Genomic DNA, 24,996 nt, shown 5'->3' with positions numbered 1-24,996 from the left:
TAAAAATAGTTGCAAGGACTTTATATAAAACTGACTGGTTCATAAATTGCCTTTCCAGACACTTTTACTATGAGATGTGGAGAAGAAGCAAGAGTTCTTGGATGCCTTACGAGTGGTCTCCTGACCAAAGTCATCAGATAAATTTAACATCTTCCATCCCACTGATGGTCAGCCACAGTAAGCCGGGCATGATGCAGTCACTAGTCACTGACCAGGCCTCCAAGAGAATTCCCAGCATACATTAACTACTTCTATATACATCATGTGGAACACTGCTGCGTATTCACAATGAGGAAACTAAATACTGCAGGAAACCAGATTAGTCACAGCAGGGTTATTCTCAAAGACAGATTTCTTGTGGTTTCAGGCCATGACTGGACTGCTGGTGCCGAGTGATGTACATCTTCTGTCCTGCTAGTCATATGACAATAGTCTCACAGCTTGTCCGCAATGACATCATCCAGACAAGGAAAGAGAAGCAACATTAAGATGAAAAAAAAATGTGCGTGCCCAAGGCCGAAAAGATTGGGATAGGCGATTTTACATTGTTAATGTTTTCTGTATCTAAGGCTCCATTCAGGATTCTGTAAATATTGGCTTTGATTGTGCCATTTCTACCTACACACCATTGTTATTTTTACCGTAAGTTACCCGTTCCTGCTGAGACCAGCTCCTGGGGTTGTCTAATCCAGTGATTCAGAGTTTTTATGTGGAAAAAACTCTGGGAAACTCCTTTAATCCATGATCTTCCAGTAAACATAGGTCCCATTTAATTAAATCCATTTGCCATATGTAAACATTTCTTCAATTGGATGGTATTAAAAAAAAAGTTCCTGTGTGAAGATAATTTCTCATAAATGTAGTCATGTTGTCCCTTAGAAACCAGATAGCTTCCTCAGATACGACCACCACACATTTTGGCAGTGGTGGCCAGACATGTGCTATTGAGTCCTGCCTGACCTCCTGGCTTCAGCAATCATTACCACAGGACGGCTGTGGGACTTGCAGTAACTCCTTGGACATTTAATATTAAGAAACTTTTTGTTTCCATGTGCAATCTCTCCAGCAGAGGTGGCCGTATCCAAGGACACAGTCTTGTTTCTAAGCAACCACATGACTACATTAATGAGAAATTATCTTCACACAGGAACATTTTTTTATAATAACATCTAATTGAAGAAATGTTTATATATGGCAGATTAATGACACGGAATGTGAATGCCCAGACGAGAATACCCCTTTAAGTGATTTTTTTTTAGGATAGGTTTTTCTTACATTTATCCACATTGAAAATTCGTTACAAAAATGAATGATGTCCAAGTCCTCTGAACCAATAGGTTAGCTGACCTCAGAAGCTGGTCTCAGCAGAAACGGGTAACTTCTTCCACCTAGAAGTCTAGCCATGTTTCTCGATTATCAGCTCTTTGTTGGTTTCCTTCCTTACCCGCAACATACCTGTCCACCAGTTGCCTGTGATATTGCAACCTAAACAAGGTACAATACCAGACAACCGTGTAGACCAACCTGACAGGTACAAGAAAGCACCCATGTTTTCTAATCCTTTTTGACCCTTATAAGTGCAGGAGTTTGCACAATCTGTCATCCATATTGTGATGTGGTCTCATGTTATCAAGATTACACACCCAGGAAAGAATCAACATTTACGGACCTCACGCAGTAAAAGTTAGTCTGTCGGAGATAACATTCCAGACAAGTAATCTCACCAGAAACTGCATAGGTGTGTATTCCTGATGAAAGATTTATACAGGAAAGCGCCAATCTAATAATAGTAAGGATAGTCCTTAATCTACAGCGGCATGACACCAAGTACATCAACACCTGGAAACACCTTGCCAATGCCAAAATACTCTCTGGCATTAGACCTTATGCATATCAATATCCTCTCCAGTTATATCTTGGCCCACGCTTCGATTAATGAAACCCAACAAACTTTTCATTAAAAAAACTTATATCCTCAAAATTTTCACGAATCATAGCCGCAGGTTCAAGAACTTTCATCAACCCCAATAAAAGTCACAGGGTTTTCCATGTTAAACATAAGAGATCAGGCCTCCTCACATAACCCTGTGCAAGTGCTATGCAAAGCAATCCTGAGGCCAAGCTCCACAAGAGACTTCCTTTCCATAATATATGGTGTGTCTAGAAGTTTGTATTCGTGGCTCAGCTAAAGGGATATGCTTAACAAATAAACCAACCTTTAAACACCCAACACATTTCCATGTAAAAAATGGGCAAACGACCCCCCCCCCATTAAAGGGGTTGGCCACCTATAGCAAGCAGTCTTTGGCACCCCCATTGATATATAAGTGGTTATGACAGGGCCTTAGACTGATGTTGCTATCTAGGATGGGAGGGGGGGCTGTAATTTTGTCGCCTAATTTTCTGAAAAACAGATGTAACCAATAAATAAATAAATAGAAATTTTTAGACTTTGCATAAATCGATTAGCAGTTGCTGACTCTGCAGGCTGTCTGTGATTTTCATTTCTTCTTTCCTCTGTTGAAATATTAATCCTTCCATGGACACAAATCTCGGCTAATTTCCACCTTGCTAGCAAGATGGACAGGTCACTGAGGATACAGATTACATATAAACTCTATGGAGAGGTGAGGAGGAGAAGTGAGTCACAGCAGCTGGGTCTCCATCAAACAATTCTGAGACGACAGCACCTAACAGATACAGTGTCGACACACTGCATTAGTGATTTCGGCAAAGTTTGTTGGGCTTACAACTACTTAGGAAATGCAGATAAGATTAGTTATCAGGTTTGTTTTGGAGACTTTTTCCGTCCCATGGCTCCAGTGTGTTCTACAGGGCGCTACGATAAGTAAGACGCTGGAGAAAACCAAGGTGTGTTTGTACCTCATATACATGTAGAAAATCACTTACACTGTTAGATGCTTCAGCCTAGACTCAATGTTCCTATGTCTCATACACATCCTGGTCAGTGCAGAACCGATTTCTTTCGTGGCTCCTGAAAGAGAAGACAAAAAAAAAAATTCAAGTCCTTTACGAAAACATTAAAAATAATCTAGTATGATTACTTATCACAGTCTAACCATGCAATGTCCACCTAAAATTGCAGCAATGAATGGTCTTCCTCGAACAGGAGGGAAATACTGGTGGACCCAGACACCTGTGGCCTGCATTCCAGATGTCCCAGATCAGGTGTGACAGTTCCCGATTTCGGGCTCTGCCCTACTGTCCCGGGAAGGAGGACGTATGTCCCTGGACTTCTCCGGATGCAGATAGACATGCAGAGATCCACTCACCGCCACCACAATGATGCAGAGATCCACACCACCACCACATCATCATTGTGCCTCCGTTGTAGGTTCATTGTAGGTGGTCTTGTTGAAAAAGTTGTCTTTTAGTAAAATATATATACATGTATCATCACTGCCTGTCATAGCTCTTTCTTATACTTTGTTTTCCACTAGCTAATCTATTACAGTATGTATCATACCGTCACTTAGCTAGTGTATAATACAGTCATACAACCTCATCTACCCACTTGATAAATAAGATTTTATACTGGATCAACCCGAATTGCAAGTTTATAAGCCAAGTAGGACTTTTCGAGTACATTCTGAAGAGACACTGATAGACAATGTAAAAAACCCTGATCATCTAACAGCAATGTTCCCATAGTCATAGAGATATAAGCGGTGAAAATATACACAATGGGGGTTTTGTGCCCAGCAGCTTTCATGTGAAATAGCCTTAAATAAAAGCAGGGCATGATGAGCAAACAAACAGCATAACAAATGGTTTGGCAGCGCACCTCTGGGTCACATAGACTGGGCAAGGATCCAAAATGCATCTGTTATTATAATCTACCTGGGTGCATTGCACAAGCAAATGAAAAAATATAAGGAGCCATCCAAAATAAAGAGCACTTAATCCAGAAATCAATTTTATGTGCAAGTTAAATAAATCCCACCAGAGACAGGGGTCACAGCTCCACAATGTGCTCATTTATCTTATGGATGGGACAGAGAAGAAGTGCGGACTGGAGATCTGACATATGGACAGCAGTGGTACCGTGAGAGGACTACGTGGTCTGTACAAAAGAAGCCCCAAAGATCTTATGGAACAGGCAGATCATAACCTTATATAGTCATGTGAAAGGTGTCACCCAAAGCCAAACCTATAGGTTACTCTGTAAATCACATCTAATAACTTCCAGATGATGATTGTTCTATATTTATCTACGATTTGTTTTATACAGTCTGGAGGCCACCTGAGATCTGCTGTTGATCATAGATTAAAGAGCTGTAGCACGAGGTCCTGCTGATTGCAACACGGGTACAACGCTGCTTAAAGATGATGATGGATTAAGAGAACTTTTGCCTTTGTATTCACTGTTCCATATTCCTTTACGATCCAATACACATAAGCAGCCCAATATGGGGGCCAGGGGGGCAAAGTGACAGCAAAGAATTACAGAACTGGTAACGTAGGGCTGATTTAGACTGCATTTATTACATCCGTATCCTGTCTTGCATAGCATATGGACCTATTGATTTCTATAGGTCTGTTCACATGTCATGTTTTTTCACGGATGTTCAAACTGTGAGAAAATAATTGCAGCACACAAGCATGGACCACAGAGCTCCATAGAAGTCAGGGCTGGAGCCAGCACTGGGCATACCTGGGAAGTGCCGGGGCCCAAATGATGCAGTACATAAGGAATCCATGGGGTAAGGGGCTGTATCTAATGAATCCATAGGGGGTGAGTGGGGCTTTATATAAAATTAACCATGAGGGGGCTGTATGGTATGATTACCTAGGGAATATTTTTGGACAATTTCTGACAATTACAGCACCACCTGTCATCAAAATTGAAAAAGACCTGGGTCAAAATCGAAGTAATTTTTCTTGGGGAATCCGAATCTGCAATAATAGATAGATAAAACTTTATTAATCCCCAAAAGGGGAAATTAGTTTTGCGTCAGTTGTATGCAACTGAAGTAATATTTGTAAAAAGAAAAAAATTAGGGTTCCAATTTAAGATTTTAGCATTGCCCCTTCCTCCAGGGATCAGGGTTAGGGGATTGGAGGCATAATTTGGTATCAACTGATACATTTTTAAAAAAATATTTGGAACGTTTATTTTTTCGCAAGATATTCCAAGATATTTTGTCCAACCTTTGTGTTATACCCCTAACACGAATAAACATGGAACTTCTACGTAAAAGCCACAGAGGTGACAAAATCTCAGAAGTGTGTCTTATACATATATATTAGAGGAATTGGGATTTTCAACAGTGCACATTTTATTAATGTATTCATTAAAGTGTACATAATTCCAGACACAAAAAGCTTGAAAAACTTTGAAAAAACTTTTCGGTTACTCTTTTAGTGGGTTCTTCTGACATGGAGGCGTTTCTGAGGAGTCTCGCTACTTCCCAGCATCATATTTACTACTTTTCAGTTAAAACAGTTATTCAGGTAGAAATAAAACAAGCATTGTGTGTGAATCCCGCACAACCGCCAGCATTTCCATGAGTAAATAGAGGGAAATTCCAGTCTGGTATATTCTGTTCCGAGTATTACTACACTTGTGTTTTTTTGAGTGGCAAACAGAATTTCCATCTCTACAAATTATTTTTAAAGCGAGAAGTATGAAAGCTTAACAGGGAGATCCCGCTGGATAATAAGAATACAGGTTTTCTAGGTTAGCCAACAAAGATGGAAATCTAAGCAACTTCTTCAATGTCATCTTTCTTGATGGTATAAGAAATTCCAGGAATGGCCCAGACAAGTTTATTAGTCTTACTGCAATATCTACATCTTCAACCGGTGATATACAGAAAGGCCTGGGGTCCCCACTCAATACTCAGTATTTGGAGTCTGTAGATGGACATGTGTATTAGACCTCATGCCGTGACCTTTCTGCAGCAACGGGGCCAATTCACTGCACCATTGAGGTCTATTGTGCACGTTCATGGCACGGTGCATGCATCGTATCTCAATGCTCCATGAACATGCTGACCGGCCACAAATTAAAGAGAGCAAATTATGGCCAACACCATGAATGCTAGTTAGCACTGTACTAAATTATTGCGCCCAGACCAATTTTTTTTCCACTATTGCCAAACCTATGGCCCTTCGTCAGAGTTGTCAGTTGAGGTCCCTTGATGACTCCCTTGATGACCCACTCATCTCTATATAGTAGTAGGGTTTGGATAAGCACTTGTTGGGTCAGACCAAGGACTGGCCTTGTAAGGGCAAGAGTGATAGAGGGATTAGGTCGACAGCACGGTAAGAAAGGTGCCTGCTACCTGGATCTGTGAAGAATTAACTGATGCAATCACACAAATTGGACATAGATTGGCCAGACCTACCCTGTTTTTACAATATTTTCCCTATTACTCATTATCACCCGCATAGAGGAAATACTGTTCCCTTTTAGCATGGGTCCTCTTGGAACAATATGTCTGTAGAAGTGGACACCTCTTTGTATGTACTTGTAGACTGTGAATGTGGTTCTATAAAATATCTACGGTATTTAAAATTTTTTGTGGTTGGATCTTTTGTAGGGTTTTTCCTGTGGATTTTGAGTGATTTTCTGTACATCCCGCTTAAATCGACTTATATTTTGTGGATGGAGGAGATACCGGCACTCCAAGAAATAGCCCAATCTTGGCGTTTGAGTGACCTGACTATTTTTGCCTTTTTGAAGTTATACAGTAGGTCCCATTCCTGCTGGGATTTGTGGCACACACAGAAACTTCCTATGGACACGGCCCGTTGTCTGCACCCCGGAAATTTCATACGGTTATGTACATGAAGCCTTAGATGAAGGCAGTTCTGATGTTAGCAAGAGGAAGTGATGCCTTATGGTCCGAGCTGGCCACTCATTGGCCAAAAAGCGTGCCCTGTGACTGCCGCAAGTTCCAGATGACCGGAGGCGCTGAAGAGAAGAAGTTCCTTTTTCTTTGTACAATCCCGCAAAAAGGTTGTACCTGTCAAAGACATTTTTGAGTGTCAGATTGCTAGGGATCCCACCCATGTTCCACAGAAGAGATAACAAAATCCCCCTCAATCTCTGAGTGTATGAGTTACCAGTGAGCCTCTGTAATCAGCAGTAAGTTCACTTCTATGGTGCTCCTTACTTGCTCCATTGTTTTTCGCACTTTCAGTCTCCGGTGAACAAAGGCTGGCCACTTTTGTATTGGTAGGGCTTATAAGGGGGTGGGGGGGGGGGGGGGGGGTTTGGACATGGTTATTTTTTTGTCTTACTGTGGGCAGGAAAGGCTCCTGCTGCAGTGACTTTATGGAGTCCAGATCACGGCTAGGTATCTGGGACAAATAAAAAGTTTTCTTTCTAGATTTTTTATTTTTAACTGTAATACGAGACTAAAAAGATGAAAGAATTTTTTTCTGCATTTGAGATGCATTTTCAGTGCTTAGTGTCCCTTGAATACAAAGACAGTATTCATTTCACCACTTCATTGTGATGGATACAATTTCACATCAGGTACGAGCAGTATAAAGGTGAATGAGCTATGGACGACAGAGAACAGGTTGCACATTTTTAGCTTTAAATCCAAGCTCTATCCAGGACGTTGCATAATGAATGAGTCAACAGCCCACAAAGGGCACGTAAATCAGATCTCCATGTGCTTAGTCATCCGCCAGCATTGCCGAACCTGCAGGAGCTTGTACCATCCACCACTGGGGTTTTTCAAGTTAACACAAGTACAGATGAAGCAAACTGCATCTTGACATTTAACGCTTTACATACCATGATGAAGCAGAATTCCATTGACGTCCAAGTTTAAAGTCGCCTTTATTCATAGTATTGCCTGCAGCCATCAAGTAAATATGCAGTTTCAGAAAAAGGGGTTCCCCCATTACCCTTAGTTAAAAAGAGGTGTGTATCTAAAAAGCACTGAATGGGTAAATGTGACTGCATGTAGCGACATGCCGCTTGGCAATACCAGTTATCTACTCATTCATAAATGAGGATTAATAGTGAACGCCACAATACCAAGTTCTGGGAAAAGATGTTGAAGAATTCAAGGAAAAAAGGAAGCAAGTTTTATGGAGCACGTTCTTTGCGGTAGACTGGCGGAAGGTCAAGGTATTTGGTGTTGACTGTACTCCTGCTACTTGAGTAGATACAACACACCTCCCTTGGATAAATATCTCACTACCTTGTTAATCATGACATATGGATGGAAGAAGGTTGAGTAGGTGTAAAATGGGACATGTCCTTCACAGATGTAGCACGTCTTTAGACCAAGTGTAGAAGGCACAACGTTTTCTCATGGTCAGAAGTGTTCTACATTAGAAAAACAAATTATAAACCCGGAAAAATGTGTTTGCTTCTACTGCTTGCCACCGCATACAAAGGATTCGTTTTTACTGTACTGTATACCCCTTTTTTTACCAGCTCATTTTAGATGATGTCATCGTTAATGATTCCCAATGAGATCAGAGTTTCTTTTTAGGCAACACCTCTAGCTACTGTAACAACACAAACATGAGTTTACGGCATCCTCATTCCATCCAATGTACTAGGAATCAGTTATGAATCCATTACTGTATACCAATACAGTAAATCAATTACAATGCGATTCTTCATAATGGAGTCTTCTTCCTGCTAACTCATGGTTTGACAAAATAATAAAGGCATGTTCACAAAAATCGGAAATACAAGTAGAAGACTAAAAAGGCGCTCACAAAAATAGACTGAATCTCTGATATCTGCTTTGGTTTAGTATAACTTCTTCCATAGATATTCTAAAACTAATCTGCCTATCCTAATGAATTATAATGCGGTGGCTATAATTATGACCATCACACACACACACACACACACACACACACACACATACATACATACATACATACATACATACATACATACATGTTTTATTACACCTATTCATTGAATATTATTTTTTTTTTATATATACGGTAAATTAATGTTTGGAGAAAAATAGGCTAAAAGTTTGCACTTTTATAAAGAATATTTGCACTTACTTTGTATATAGATACAGAAAAAAAAATTTCTACAAGAAAGGAAGTGAGTAACTCTTTTGCTGGAGGGGATGTGATTTATCTTTGCTTTTACCCACCATCGAAGATAAAACAAACAAATTTTTGGCTATTTATTAAAAAAAATTATACAATCTTTTAAGATCGTGCCTCAGGGTGAACATCCTCCCATATTATATCTACAATACAGATAAAATGAAGTGTCAGACGGTTTAGTGCATAGTGGAGAGCCATAACCTTCAAGTGCCAGAGGTAGGACCTGCATCTTTCATCTATTTATAGTATATATTGAAAACATATCATTCATACACTAGATGGGAAAACCCCTTTAAGTCTCGCCTACTTTGCTGCTACTGTAAGGCTCCATGTACATGCCCGCAAATCGTGGCCGCAAGCTAGCCGCAAGAACGGCAGCTAGCTCACGGCCGCCATAGAGGTAGGTGTATTATGCATGTGCAACGGGGTGATAGTGTCAATTCATATAATATAGATGGAGATTTATGTTGTAGTTTATCATCCAGGCATTAGAGCCCAGCAGACCTGAAAGATTGGTGTTCACCTTTGCTTGCCTGGACTAAGGCTACATTCAAACGAACATGTCCGGCGCCCTGGAGAGGAGGGTTGACCCCTCCCCATTGCAATGTACGGCTGTGCACGCGGGGAAAGATGAGACATGTCCTATCTTTTCCCCCATGTACAGAGCAGTACGTTGACATGTGCTGCACCGTATCGTGAAGTGCGCCAATTGCTGTCTAAGGGGGACCTTGTTGCAATTATCTCCTGACTAAAAACGGTTTCCTATCAGAAGCAAGGCCTGGAGTGACTGAGGCCTGATGAGTTAGAGTCTGGACTTCTGAAGTACTAAGAATTCATTTTTGGGTATATACTGATTGGAGAGCCATAAAATAACGTACTAATCCGAAGAAAAAAAAAAAAAAGGAACTTGTGGGTGTTCCTTACCCACCTGTAACACATGTGGCAGCCAGGCTTCCGCATAGCAATGATAAGGGCAGCTGCTATTCCTGACCGGATTTGCGATGTGGCCGCTCAGCTCCCTGTAGCGAGCAAAGGGGTGAGCAGCACTCACCCTCTCCTGCTCCATCCAGCTCACAGCGCACGTCTGCCCAAAGCGGAAATGTGCATGGAGCCTACGGGTGCTGTCACACATTCGGAATCAAGACGCAATGGGTCGGCCCCGATAAGACACCGGTTGTTGATTGCTGATCGCATGCGCCCAGTGCGCTTTGATTCAGTTACAAAATGGAGTAAAAAATGTGACAGAAGACCAAAATGGATTTTACATTGAAAAATCCCCAGTGTATCCTTGTTTTTACAACCCAGAATTTTTTTTTTTTTTTTTTAAAATAAAATGAAAATTTCTGTCATTCATGTGAAGACACTATGATATGTTTGAAGTAAGTTCTGAAGGGGAACACGTTGTAGACGTCTTGCTGGCAGGCCTTGCCACTGTCGGTTTATTACATTGACTAAAAATATTTCCTCGTCACATTTTACACCAGTTTTTCCTTCATGAAAAGTGTCATAAAATATTTGCCTGCTCACTTGGCTCCATTCACAAGTCTGATCATTTTGACTAAATATATGCAATAAAATTGCATATAAACATCACAATTCACTGCTAAAGAATGTAAATAAATCAAAAAAGTTTAATTTTTTTTAATAGGTCATTTTAGTACTGGGATACCCAGCAATTATTAATGAGATTTGTAGGAATACACTCATTTCCACAGGATTTTCCATCCTATATACAGTATAGGAGCCTCCAGTCTAATGTCAGGGTTTCACCATGGTCTGCTCCTCAAATAGCTTTCAGCCAAAACTCTACGTAAGGTACAACTACAGAGCTCCTTAGGCACGGTACTAAAGTCCTAAACAAGCAATGTAGCAATGCTGCCCATGTCTCTTCATCTCACAAATAACTAACAGCCCACAAACATTTTCCTCATCCATTAGCATTTCCACATTTACTTAAAAGGAAAATCCAAAGAACAACTCTTACCCTCTGAATTCATACGACAAAGCAGATAAACATCTCCCTTTATAGAGTAACAGGTTGCTGGCATTTAGAGAAGTCTGGAGAAACCGTAGAACAGAACACGTATTAAATAGCCCCAAAAAATATATAACCATTAAAATAAACCATAGTGATAAGATGAAAGTACTGAAAATGTACCAAATTATGAGAATTCTTCAGATATGAGTGGGCTTAAAAGGGAACACTTTGGGAAGAAAGGCTTTCAACAAAGGTCACCCGGGCAAACTTTCCTCTTGAATTCTATTCTTTGGGAAAAAAGGAATCCATGCAAGGCCCCACGTACATGACCATAGGTGTGCTGGTGACATGGCCACACAATTTGCAGCCGTATCACGTCCCCCATAAAGTTCTATTTCACAGTCTCGGTGCAGTAAGCCCTATGATGCAATGACCTAGCCGCGTGCATGACTATGCCGCAAAATATTTCATGGGGATTACAGCGTAGCCACTAGGCTTTCAGTGGAGAGGGGAGGAGCACCCATTCCTTCTCCCGTTTTATCTACTTGTTAGGGTAGATAAAATAGTCCAACTGTGGAACACCGCATCGGATGTTGCACTGTTTTTGAAAAACAGACAAGTTTTCAACCCCATGACACTCACATGGTGTTGTCCAGTCAGTACAAGGTATCCTCCATCTTTTGGATAGCAGATAAAATTGTAGGTTGACAGGGTTTCTAGTGTTAAAACCACCACAGATCCCAAAATTCAGGGTCCGCTTCATCTCTGAATGAATAGGGCAACTAGTTGCTGTGTTCACCTCTTTGGCACTGATGGACATAGTTCAGAGTTCTGACTTCAGTACTCAGCTACTTCCAATAGTGCTATAGATTGTGAATGGAGGAGTAACGCACCTGCTCGACCCGCTGCTACATTCATATGGCGTGTGATAGATCTGTGGGTGATTCACTGTGGATATGGGATAACTCGTGAATGGACAACCCCTTTAAGACTAGAATTAAGAAGTTATGTATTCAACAATAAAAGGATCTAGAGATCTGAATTTGTAGCCGGCTTAAATTTTATTCCATTGTTGTGATCCTCCACAGATCCGGGCAGGTGATGTAGCATTCTCTATGCTGCTATTTGGTGTTCATATTCATGATATGTATATTTTAAGTGTCATCCCAGAAACTAATGTATGAGACTTCTCTTCAGGCATGTTAAAAAAAAAAAAAAAAAAAAAAAAAAGCACAGAATCCAAAATGATCATATGCATGTCACATGCAGGAATGCCATCAAGTCAGGTATTACAGCCCCTTTGCTCCAGTAAAGCTAATAAGTAACATACAGACAGGTCATACGCACATAGCTGACCTTCCGGGGCAGTAAATCAAACACAAAAAGTGTCCGACAGCATTTCATGGTGGGTGTAGTTCCTTCTTTAGGACATGGGGAATGAGTGGTTTAATTGGTGGTTTATGAGACTGGCTAGAGGGGTTTGCTGGGGACCAATTGGGGGGGGGGGGGGGTTCTGGGACAATTCTTTAGCCAAAACCCAAAAAGTTGGAAAATAAAACCCAGCTCCCACTAATTGAGCCCCAATTGGAAACTCAGTGGTAAGATATTGGGGCTTTACGAAGGGTTCGCGCGTGCACTTTTGGACTTTGACGGTTTCGGGGATTGCATGGCTTTGACAGGCGTTTGCGCTGGCATTGACATTGTGTCGCACGTGATCAGATTTTGACGCTGCTGCACTGGCTTTCATGTCACAGAATTTAGGGGGACGTGTTGTCGGACGATCCGACTGATTCGGACTGAGCGTGGGATTTAACTTTCAAATTGTGTCGCAAGACCAAGCACTTACATGTGCCAGGAAGAAGAAGGTGAATTCCGTCAGACCAGAGTGGGGAAGCGACACATGCAGGATTACCGCCGGACAATACACTTTCGGTGAACTCTGCGGACCAGGTAAGTAAATGTGCCCCATTGGGTAGGTTTAGTAGGTGGACACCTAGGATTCTTCAGGTGGTCTACAAAGGGATCTTAAAATAAATGGGAGCCTTGCAGAGGTGCAAAAGTGAGTATTGAAATGATCGTCCATGTGGCTAGTATCATGGTGTGTAGCGTTTGGAGACAGTCCCTTTAAAGTGCACCTGTCTCATTATTCTAGCATACAGACTTATAAATGTATGCTGTCCTGAGACGTCTTAGTTTATAGATCACCAGAAGCCGGCTGTCATGCGCTGCAGAATGTCCCCTATTAAAATGAATGGCTGTGTTTAAATTACAGGGTCAGATCTCTTAGTCACCTTTTACCGCTCGGAAGGGCTTGGAATGATAAACAGATGACTAGGCCCCTTGTGCTATAAATTGCCACGTGTTGTGAATTCTAGAAGAACAGAAAATACATGGAAACAGAATGCGGTGGGACACCCATACCAAATTTCATATGCTGCATTCCTTGGGAAAAAAAAAAAGAAAGAAAAAAGACATTTTGTACATTTCCTAAGACAAGTGAACGGCTCCAAGAAAAAGCACATTTATATGCAGACTGGTTGTGATGCCTGAACTTCAGACAGAGGACGTGCTGGAGCGATTACATATGGGGGCAGGGGCTGGTCTTACCACCTGACTACTAATTTTAGGTCCTAAACACACAGTGCTTATAGATGATAGAGGGGACTAGCATTGGTTTTTATGGAAAAGCCACAATTACATGTGTTTTTCTACCCCTCAGACTCATTTTTCTCTCCCCCCTCCGGCAGGCGATGGATCCACAAGTTTTCCGCTGCATGTTTTTGGGCTTTCCGCTGCATGTTTTTGCACATTATTTACAGGGCAATCTGAGAGCAGGAGGCCTGGAAGCTCAAAGTGAAATTGAAGTTCCCCCTCCATTAACAAGTAGACCATACAAAATGTTGGGAGACTAAGGGGCTTTTATCCCAAACCCAAACAAGAAAAGATGGTTGAAATAACACGAATGTTACATATATGATTTCACCTGCATAAGTCGTAAACTTTTGGGGTTTCACTTTATGAGGGTGTCCACTTTCCCACGTGGAAATATTTATAAGAACACAACCAATAAGAATATGCTGAATAGTATATTTGTGAGCAGATCCATAATGCTTGGGTGGGTCAAGTCCTTATGGTTCCATAATTCCACAAGACGAAATCTCTACAAAAGGAAAAATATGTAGTTGTGCTCCTAGTTACCCTGACAGCACCCCGACTCCAGAGGACCATGTTGTATGTATTCTAAAAGGAGGTTTCTTAGTCTCTTCACCACTAGTACCGTAATCTATCTATAAGATAAGTCAAAAGTAGTTGGGAATTAAGGATGCAACATATGACCCCCTGCTACTAGATAAGCACAGTGGTGCTAGTGAGCTGCTACACTACGCTAAGAGAAGGAAGCCGACAGCGCAGTTTGTAGCATATCAAACAGTGGGGGTGCTGGGTACAGGGTCGGGTCCAGTTATTAGTAGGCCCCTGGGCAACAAATGGGCCTCTTTGCAGGGAACTCATATGGAAGCATTTAAAATTTTGGAAGCTAAAACAGTCTCCTGTTCCCTAAAATATTCCCCAATTTATCATAACAAACAGCCCACTCATGGTTATTTTATATACAGCCCCCTCACCCCTATGAATTCATTATGTACAGCCTTATGTGGGCCCCCCCCAGCACTTGCCCAGGTATGCCCAGTGCTGTCGCAGGCCCTGGCTGGGTGTATTGGCTATTAGTAGAAAAGGGACCAGAAAAAATCCTTAACGGGGTTGGCCACTTTACCTCATGTTTTTGAAATGTGTGTGTGCGAGGGAGGGACGGGGTGGGCAGGATATTAGGTATTTTACCAATATACATCTATTAATAGTTCAGCTCTGCTTTATTGATATGTGAATTGAAGCCTCCTGTCTGTTACCTCTTCAGCCAGATATTCCTGTCCATAAAATGGCCGCAGATGGAGGGTCATGTGATCTCTATCTGTCCATGAACAATCACCAGTTAGAGATCACCCTTCATCTGCGGCCAGGGATGTCTGGGTGATGAATTAATACAGGAGGCTTCACATAATATATCAAGAAAGCGGTGCAGAACATAGAAAAGAATAGATGTATTGGTAAATTGCCTAATACCCCCCCCCCCCCCCCCCCACACACACACACATATTACAAAAAACATGAGGCAAAGTGGCCAACTCCTTTAAGAAACACGGAAAACTCCCAGTAGGCCAAAAAAATAACCACAGTTTTCCTGCTGTCACCCGGTGGGCGACATGAAACTGCTCCATCCAATGAGCGGCCTCATCGAAACACAGAATGTCAATTCCGTTTTCCAAGGGGCTTCACTTCCTGTGTTGTCCCCTGGACCAAGTCATTGGGTGAAGTATATCTTGTGTCCCTCCGCAACTTCCAGACAGATAATTACTAAAACTGGAAGTACTGGAGTGACCTAGAAACCAGGAACGAAAGTGGGGCAAGTAAGTCTTCATTTTTTCTCCACCCTGGCCCCCAGGGTGATTTTTTTTTAATCATTAACATGGAGAACCCTTTAGATTGTGTCTACACTGGTTGACAGCCATTTTTATACCAGATTCCAAGCAGCTGTCACCCTGGGCCATGAGCGACTTCTCCATTCGCACCAGTCCTCTCCTATGACAGCAGTAGCTAATAAAGTGTTGCTCTCAGTCATGAGGCGCTGGAACTGGTAAAAAGCAGATGTGAGGAATCTGGTTGCATAATCTGCCTTTACCCCAAACACATGGTTCTCAAAAAGACTCCTCGGCTATTTTCTGACATGTTAGAGGAAAAAAAAAAAAACTGGATGAAAACCAGTAGTCGCACATTAGTCTCGTACCTGTCATGAGATAAGCACTAACGTGTCCATCGCTGGTAGACGAGAGTATGGAGTGGATATATATTATAACATTATTCCAGCTTATTTATAAAATGTCACATAACTCGGCAGCTCTGTGTTATAGATCACATTCTGACTTGTGCACCCGTCACATAAAGACCATACAAGTCACCTCATTGCTCCTGCAGAAAATAGGCTAACAGTGAACTTTAAAACCTGCACCAGTTATTTTTTTTGCAGGATTTTAAAGCATATTTCAAGTCTCTGTAGTTGAGCACCCAGCCTAAAAGTTGATTTGGTAAAGCAATAGCTATAGACAGACAGAGCTCTCTACCCTAATGTCTTTTCCAGTTGGATGCTAGGAGTTCACTACTCTTTAAAAAGGAGTGGTACTAACTATTTAAAGGAAATCCACCATCAAAATCCATCATGTTAAATGGTAGCACTTAGTCATAGATTTAGGCACCGTGATTGTGGTCATGTTATGTAAATGTGGTAATTTTCAATCCATGGCCACCTTCCTTCTAAAATCAACTTTAATAATTATGCTAATGAGTCTGAAGGGCTTTGAGGACATTGCCAGAGCTCCTCAGCGCTGCAGATTCACAGGCTGATACAATGAGCAGAACATCTTTCACTCAATCCCCTGCTCTCTACCTCCTCCCCTCTGCCTAGTAATCTAGCAGCAGCAGGAAGTGAGGGGGAGACTTATCTTCTCATTTTAAGGGTACAGTTGTACATGCCTGCCCGGCGGGCATACCACTGTGCGCTGGAGAGGAGGTGACAGCTCCATGCAGAAAAGCGGCTCAATCTTTTCCCTGTGTACAGTGCTGAACGGTGCCACACAAGTGTGGAACAGTACTGACGCCGGGCCGCCATTGCCAGCTATGGGGATGTATATGCTGCCGCAAATTTGCGGCTGCATATACATACCCACAGACGGCCGTCTGAATGTACCCTAACACAGTGTGAAGCTGCAGCACCGAGGGGCTCTGGAAACACCCACCAGAGCCCCTCAGGTTTCATTAGAATAAATTATAAAAGTTGATTTTACAAGGAAGGAGTGCATGGATAACAAATATAACAACTCATGTTAACACAGTCACGGTGCCTGGATCTAGGAGTAAATGTTCCTGGTTCATCATGCTGCATGGTATATTTCCTTCATGTTATCCCCTATCCACGGGATAGGATTTAACAAGCTGATTGGGGGAGGAGGTTCCAACTGCTCATAAGAATGGGACCCCCAACAAACCAGAGAACAGGGATCCCATTTTCACTTACTGATGGAGAGGGAGGTCAAGAATTATGCCCAGCTATCTCGGCCCTTCTCATAGACAGTGAGTGCTGGATATACCTGAGCACTGTGCTCAGCAATTTCCAACATTCCCATACACTGCACTTGTTCACCAGATTTCGGGGGGTCCCATTCTTGTGCCAAGCTTGTTATCTCCTATCCCAGTGGTGGCGAACCTATGGCACTGGTGCCAGAGGTGGCACTCGGAGCCTTTTCTGTGGGCACTCAGGCCTTCACCCCAACTCAGAGTTTGCCAGCTTGGACTCCAGATTTTCTCCTGTGATCCAATACATTCCGGGACGTGCCATGCTCTGCGCTAATTAGCTGCCAGGACTACAGGAGGAGCATGAAGGAGTGGATAGAGATGGATTGTCATTGGAGCTCCTGTTCTGGGTTCCCTGATTCTTACTCTCCAGGGGACCCTGGAGGGAAAATACAATCCAAATTTTTCCATCATCTTTCTATAGTATTGGTAAGCTCAGGACGCCAATACAATTGAAACCTGTGATACAACAGGGATTAATAGGTTACTGCTTAATTTGTCATGCTGGCACTTTGTGACATAAAAGTGGGTTTCTGTTGTAGCTTGGGCACTCAGTTTCCAAAAGGTTCGCCATCACTGTCCTATCCTATAGATTGAGGATAACTTAACTTTGTACAAGCCTTTATGTGGAAAACTACTGGATGACGCCTTGGAATGAGGATCTTTATCAAATGAACCATTTTATTTATCACGATTTATACTGTATAAACAACCTACGGTATATGTCATTTGTTACCACAGTAATGCAGCACGAAAAAAGTATGAAAATATTTTAAAAAAATAGGAACAAGGTTGATTAAAGCAGCAAAAAATGCACCAAAAAATAACTTCGGTGACAAGAATGCTTTGATAATTTTCTGAAGCACGACTAACGTATGGTTTCAGAGATTTTCTGGTGGCATGTGCCCACACAAAGTAACCAAAGCAACCACACAATATTGTGACAACACGGCGGAATCACGCTGGGGAATGCCGCTCACCGGGCTCCACCACATCCTGCTGAGCAGTATGTGTCATCTTCACGAATCTGCCATTGTCTAAGGCCAAGAGAATCCACTCGTCCCTGCTACCTGGCAACACGCTGCTCGTTTTTACCAAGTAGGGAAATACTTGGTATAGTAAGAAATACCGATACCACTTTGGTTATTTGGCTACAACCAATCACAGCTCAGCAGGATAGGTCATGTGATCAGCTCCCTAGCACCACAGCTGCAGTTACTGGCTCAACCCGTTGCTGCGGAGCGCTGCGCTCTCCGATCTCCGTCAGCTCCATAGAGATTAATGGAGCTGAACGGTCATGCGCAGGCGCCTACTCCATTAGTCTGCGGAGCGGCGAGGGGTCAGACAAACCTCACGTTCAGCACCAAAATCCCCACTGATCAGCAAGTTAGGCCCTATATTTTTTAATCATTAACATGGAGAACCCTTTAGATTGTGTCTACACTGGTTGACAGCCATTTTTATGCCAGATTCCAGTAGCTGTCACCCTAGGCCATGAGCGACTTCTCCATTCGCACCAGTCCTCTCCTATGACAGCAGTAGCTAATAAAGTGTTGCTCTCAGTCATGAGGTGCTGGAACTGGTAAAAAGCAGATGTGAGGAATCTGGTTGCATAATCTGCCTTTACCCCAAACACATGGTTCTCAAAAAGACTCCTCGGCTATTTTCTTAAATAGGAATACCCCTTTAAGAAGTCGTGAAGGATCCCTTTTAAAATTTGACTCCCCCGCCAGTTCAGCACAGTCTCGCTCCGCAGCATCAGGTTGAGCCAGTAACTGCAACAGTGGTGCTAGGGAGCTGATCAGATAACCCGAGACCCCCACTGAACAACAAGTTAGCCCCTGGATAGGGCCTAACTTTAGTTTGTGAAGAAACCCCTTTAATGATTATGAAGAAATACACAGATTAGGAAATTAGAATTTCTTTGATTATGTTGAACGGACTGTAGTGAGTCATCATACATTCTTGACATCTATGTAAAGGTGTAGCTATAGGGAGTGGGGTGGGGTAGAGGTAGTAGCTGCACCCACGCCGGTCAGCCGACACCTCATAGCAAGACACTAGAATTACTAGTAAAACATGGTAGGTCATTTCGTATTTACAGCAACTCCTCTGCCTCCATGAATGTACACAATGACCATCATAACCCGAGCCTTTATTCTGCCTCATAAATCTTTGTAAAGATCAAAGGGTTGATGAAAGGCACCAGGTTCTTAAAGTCCGAAGGGTACAATTCATGTTACCTAGAGGATAGCTCTCACTCCTGGAATCTTATTGGCCGCACACAAATAAATATAGCTGGGGAAAAAAAAAAGAAATACCAAGGGATTCTACAGAATCTTGTAAGGAAATGGCCTAGAAAATCATGGCCCAAAAGACACCGAGGAAATTATAAAAAATTAATTCATTAAAAAGGGTTTATTTAAAGGAAACCTACCACTTAGAATGGTAGGGGTAAGCTGTAAGTACCGAGCACCAGCTCAGGGTGATCTGGTGCCGGTACTTACTTTCGTTAGTGTTATAAACCGCTGTATCGCGGTTTTAACACTTTTAAACTCTAGAGCAGAAGTGCATCTGGCATTACGAATCAACGCCATTGATGTAAATGGGTCGAAGCTGCAATACCAAAGCACAAACTACAGACAGGTATGTCACCGGTTTTGGAGGACTAGGACATTGGAAACCCCCATTAAGGGTGAAGTATCCTTCTTCAAAAACAACCTGCTCTCCTATAGATGCGTCCCACATTATTACAATCATAATGTTGCAAGACACATCAAAGACCAGAATGTTGACCTGAATCACTTCAATGAAGAAGCCGAAGCCGTAGGTTATTTATTGGGACTATTAGTAGTAGTCACACATGCTGTAGGATGTCACATTTCTGGGAATATGGGCACTACAGCGCCACCTCTGCCTGGAAATAAAAATGACTACCCAAAAGGACGTCTTTATTTCTAGCAAAATATGGAAAAACAAAAAGACTTTGCAAGGAAATAATAGAGTCAAATATTTACCTCTGGTATTTATAGCCATATCTGCAATTTTCTGAAAAGCGTCCAAAAATGATCCCGTTACGATGGTTGTAGTTCTGAAATACACATAAAAAAAGAGAGGAGACAGCAGTGAGTGTGTGCAAGGAATTACTAAGCAGACTGGATGCAAGGAGCGAGCCAAGGAAGCAAAGGCAGGCCAAGATGAAGCTCGCTGGCAAGGAAAGGATATTGCTTCATTTTCCAGAGACACAACAGAAAAATACAACTGGCTAAATGCCACCTGGATAAAATGACAATAACTGCACAATGTTATACGGGGATAAATGTAATACTTCATATCTCTCTATATCTACCTATCTCTCTATCTATTTCTATGTATATATTATATATATATTCCGGCAGAACCTTTAATGGTTTGAATACAAAGCTAGTAGAGCAGGGGGAGCCCTGCCTGTAATATCACAGAGTAGTCAAAGTTGTGATCAATCTGCTTGTTGACCATATGTTATACCACATCCCACTGCTCCACACATTTCCAGGAGGTATAAAAGAGGAACTGCCCAAAAGAGAGTTCTAAGAAACAAAGCTTTGGTATTGCTAAATCACAGGCAATAGAAACAAAAGGCAGGAATGTCACGAATAATATAAGGTCTTGCACGATGTTGCAATTTTAATGATCATTTAAATTTTTTAAGAGCCATAATCTACAAAACTTATATAAATAAACATTTTGTTGTTCCCCCTAAATGACTGATTTAAAGTGCAACTAAATCGTTTGAGGAAAACTGCACAAGTCTATAGAGCGGATGATAATAGTAACATTTGTAATATACTTTATTAAAAAAATATGTCCAGGTCTTTCTTGTTTCTCTGCCTTTGCTTCTTATTTAAGCAGTTTGTATAAATCGTCTTTCTGTCCTGTTCTCCACAGACAGCTTAGAGATAAAGTTGATAAAGTGTCTATTAAAGTCTTTACTCTTTACAGACAGTCCGTGGATAGTCTAATATCCTCAGAGAGACAAATCATAAAGAGAAATATCAGTCTGAAATGAACGGACCTCAGATGGCAGACCCTGCTCACTACAGGAGAAAGAAGCAGTAACAAACAGAGTAGCTGCTTAACATAATGAAACATTTTACTAAGGCTATATTCACACTGCCGTTGCCCGCCCGTACCGTAGCGGGCAACAGCAGTGCACAGGGAGAGGAGGAGGAGGTGAGCGCAGCTCACCCCCGCCCCTCTCCATAGGAAGTTATGGCGCACGGCGCCATACTACGGACAAAGATAGGACATGTCCTATCTTTTTCCGGGGTACGGAGCGGTATGGTGCCGCACATGTGCTGCACCATACCGCTCCCGTAGGGTGCTGTGCGCCCATTGCCGTCTATGGGGGACGTATATTGGCCGTATATACGTCCCCCATACGGCAGTGTGAATGTAGCCTAAGTTCTCTGTTCACATGTCCACTACAATTCAGCTCTGTAGAAGTAAATGGAGAGAAGCTGTGATACCACATATAACCAATACACGGATGTGCACCCACATATATCTGTATGTCAAATACACAGCAACATGTGGAATATGTCACCCAGTGTAATCCTATGACATCCACATTGTGAAATGTTCCAGTGAGAAGACAAATACAAGAGCCCAGTCCTGCAGAAAGTATGTTCTGACAGTATCCATAAGATTTACAGGGAAGGCTCCTGACTGAGAAATGTATCTGGTGTATATCCAGGCCTGAGATTGTAAGTGCTGGAGGCAGGAGGTGTCCTCTTTTAAAGGGATGTTCCAGGTTCAGCAAACTGGATTATGATCGTTTGTTTGATGAGAAGTTATAAAGTTTTCCAATATACATTCTGCATCAATTTCTCACAGTTTTCTAGATCCCGGTTTGCTTCCATTGAATAGAAATCTGTCCCTGGTCATGTGATGTCACACAGGTTCATGGCTGGTATATCACACAGCTCTGACGACATGCAAACGACCATGTTCTCACCCCAGACCCTTTACTGGCCTAGGTGAGAACATATCCCCCCACCTCTCCATAGAAAGCAGCATTCCTGGAAAAGGTAGGACACGTCCTTTCTTTCGTGGCATGGCCACCCTTCCAGGTTACAGGGACATTGGGTGCTCATAGCACCATGACCAGGTGCCATAGAATTCTACTGTGGACCTGATCTGGTGTAGCCAGATCACGGCCTCAAATAAGGTTGTGTGCATATAACTTTAGGGTAAATTAACACGTGAGCACGCTAGAGAGGAGGTGGGATGAGCGCTGCACAACAATCCCCTCTCCATATAGCGCAAGACCGGCACCAGAACACGACAAAACATAGGACACGTCGCCATGCAAGGTTACAGCGCAGTGAGACAACGTGTACTCACCGAGCAGTGACTGGGTGCTACAGGCGTCAATGGGGACAGATATGCGCCCACATATCGGTTCCCATTACGTTTGTGTGAATAAGCCCCTACCCTGAGATAACGAGCCATGCACTAGTGTAATATCGGATGACCACAGGAAGTAAACAGTGAAGCTTCCTGTAGAATGACAGCAAGCAGGAACATAGAAAACTGAGGAATTGATACAGAAATTATATTGTAAAATTACATTCCATTATATAATTTTTTTTTTTTTTGCTGAAATATGACAACCCCTATTACTACTGGTTTTAATGCGGGACTTGGAGATAACACAAGTTGTTCAAAGTATGAAATGTTCTAAGGTCCAAAAACTGTTCAAAGATTAGACAGACTTCAGACGACTGTTTCGTTTAAAGGTCCCTGGGAAGCAGATCAATCACAGATTGCCCCTCAGGGTTGTAATCTTTGGGGTAACGTAGTACAACCAGTGCAGGAAAATGCATCATCCCATGGTGACCTTTTATTTAAATCTATCTATGTCATTTTTTCTAGCTGAGAACTTTCCTATTGCAGCCCCGAAAAATCTCAATATATTTGTCTACTTAAAGGGGAGGTCATATTTTCAAAGCGGCTATAAGGGAAAATTGAGGTGATGGGTACATGGTGCTTTACTGCATCCAAGTTAAATGACTTAAAATTTTGAGAAATTTTTTTCACCTCAATTCCAAATCCTGCCTAGCAATAAAATGAATAAAGCAAAACTTTGTGGATAAAAAAAAAAAAAAAAAGTCTGACAACAGTTTTATCTGGTCGCACGTATCCTACGGCATTATGTATACAGTAGTACAGTGCTAGTAGCAATGCTGGGTGACATGGCGCGTCCGGCCCTCGCTCCACCCTTCTTTTACATTAATGTTTACTTAAGCAGTGCAAAGTCTGAGGTAATAGCAAACTGGTTCCCATGACAATGTCTGCTGTTTATCCCATCGCCACTTCATCAAACAGCGCATATACAATGGCCGCTTCAAAGAGTGATCCTCTCCAGCACTTACTCCTCTCATGTACAGCCAGATACATAGATAAGACGTCTTCAGACCTCCTCCCTGTGACTTGAGTATACACACACATTGTCAGTTCTAACACCTTTTATACAATAGTATAACAGTACAGTATATAACAATGACCCACTAAATAAGTCCGATACAAATTCTTAACTACAGAACGAAAATTTTAAAAAATGTTGTGGTTGCGTGTCCTGGAGTGAGCAGGGTTTTAAAAAAATAAATAAGCCCCTTGCATAAAAAAAATTAGAAACACCCATAGCCCTTACACATCCCCTGGCTACTACCTTCCCGATATACTACCTGGTCCCACGCCATTCAGTATCTCCTGATCCAGTAAGAATGCAGACAATGGTCACACAGCAGCCAGCTCTATGCAGCGACTACATTTCAAGCTTCTCAGTACACTCTATAGCAGCAGTGAACAGTATTGCACATCAGTCCTTGTACGAGCCAAACACAGCCATACACAATGGGGCTCATCTACTAAGGGTCCGCAGACCGCATTTTTGTCGGGTTTCCCGGAGACTTCTGCTTAGCGCCGCATTTAACAGGGACAAATCGGGGGCGGGTCATCGAACGATCCGACGGATACGGACAACGCACAGGATTTAGCATCGTAAATTGTGTCGCAAGACACGTACTTACAAGCACCGGGAAGAAGAAGGTGAACTCAGGCGGACCTCAGCGGGGGAAGCTAGAGATGCAGGAACTCGGGCGCACGATGTTGGTGAATCACGCCGGACTTCATCTTCGTCGGAATCGGGGATCACGACAGGACCAGGTAAATAAATGTGCCCCAATGTATGTAGCTCATGGGTGGGGGTTCTAGAAGTTGGACCCCGCTTCTAGAGCATAGGTTATCAATATTAAAGGATCTACCAGAAAATAATCCACCATCATGATAAACCAGGGGCACTGGCTCATAGATCCAGGCATCGGTGACTATGGGTAATCTTTTTAAATTTGTTATCCACGCCCTCCTTCCCAAATTAAACTTTTATAATCATGCTAATGAGCTTGAAGGGCTACTGGGGTGGTTCCCGAAGCCACTCCATGCTGCAGATTTACAGGCTGTTAGGCCTCTTTCACACAACCATTATCGAGGCCTTTATGGTCACCAAAGAGGTTTATGGCACCCAGTCATGGTGAGGTGAGCAAGTGATCGGGCCGTAGCAGAGCCCTGGCTCTGGGAACCGCCCCAGTAGACCTTTAGGCTCATTAGCTTCATTTTAATTTTTTCTTTTAGAAGGAATAAGGCCATGGATAAATATAAAAAGATTACCACAGTCACGGTACCCGGATCTATGAGTTATTGTTCCTGGTTTATTGTGCCCGATTTTA

General features: G+C 42.3%; 1 protein-coding gene across 2 annotated transcripts in view; it reads right to left on the bottom strand.

The window, feature by feature from the left end:
• LOC140064698 (protein MTSS 1-like) overlaps positions 1-24,996 on the bottom strand; it is a 92,040-nt gene that overhangs the window by 31,496 nt on the left and 35,548 nt on the right. For both annotated transcript variants that reach the window (XM_072111834.1, XM_072111835.1), the window contains exons 3-4: positions 20,245-20,318; positions 2,911-2,995 (exon numbers count right to left, since the gene is read on the bottom strand). In XM_072111834.1, coding sequence (XP_071967935.1) covers positions 2,911-2,995; positions 20,245-20,318 — 159 coding nt within the window. The remainder of the gene's footprint in view (positions 1-2,910; positions 2,996-20,244; positions 20,319-24,996) is intronic.

Source organism: Engystomops pustulosus, chromosome 6 (genome assembly GCF_040894005.1).
Source record: "Engystomops pustulosus chromosome 6, aEngPut4.maternal, whole genome shotgun sequence".
Classification (NCBI taxonomy): domain Eukaryota; kingdom Metazoa; phylum Chordata; class Amphibia; order Anura; family Leptodactylidae; genus Engystomops; species Engystomops pustulosus.
This window is presented reverse-complemented; position numbering and strand designations above follow the sequence as displayed.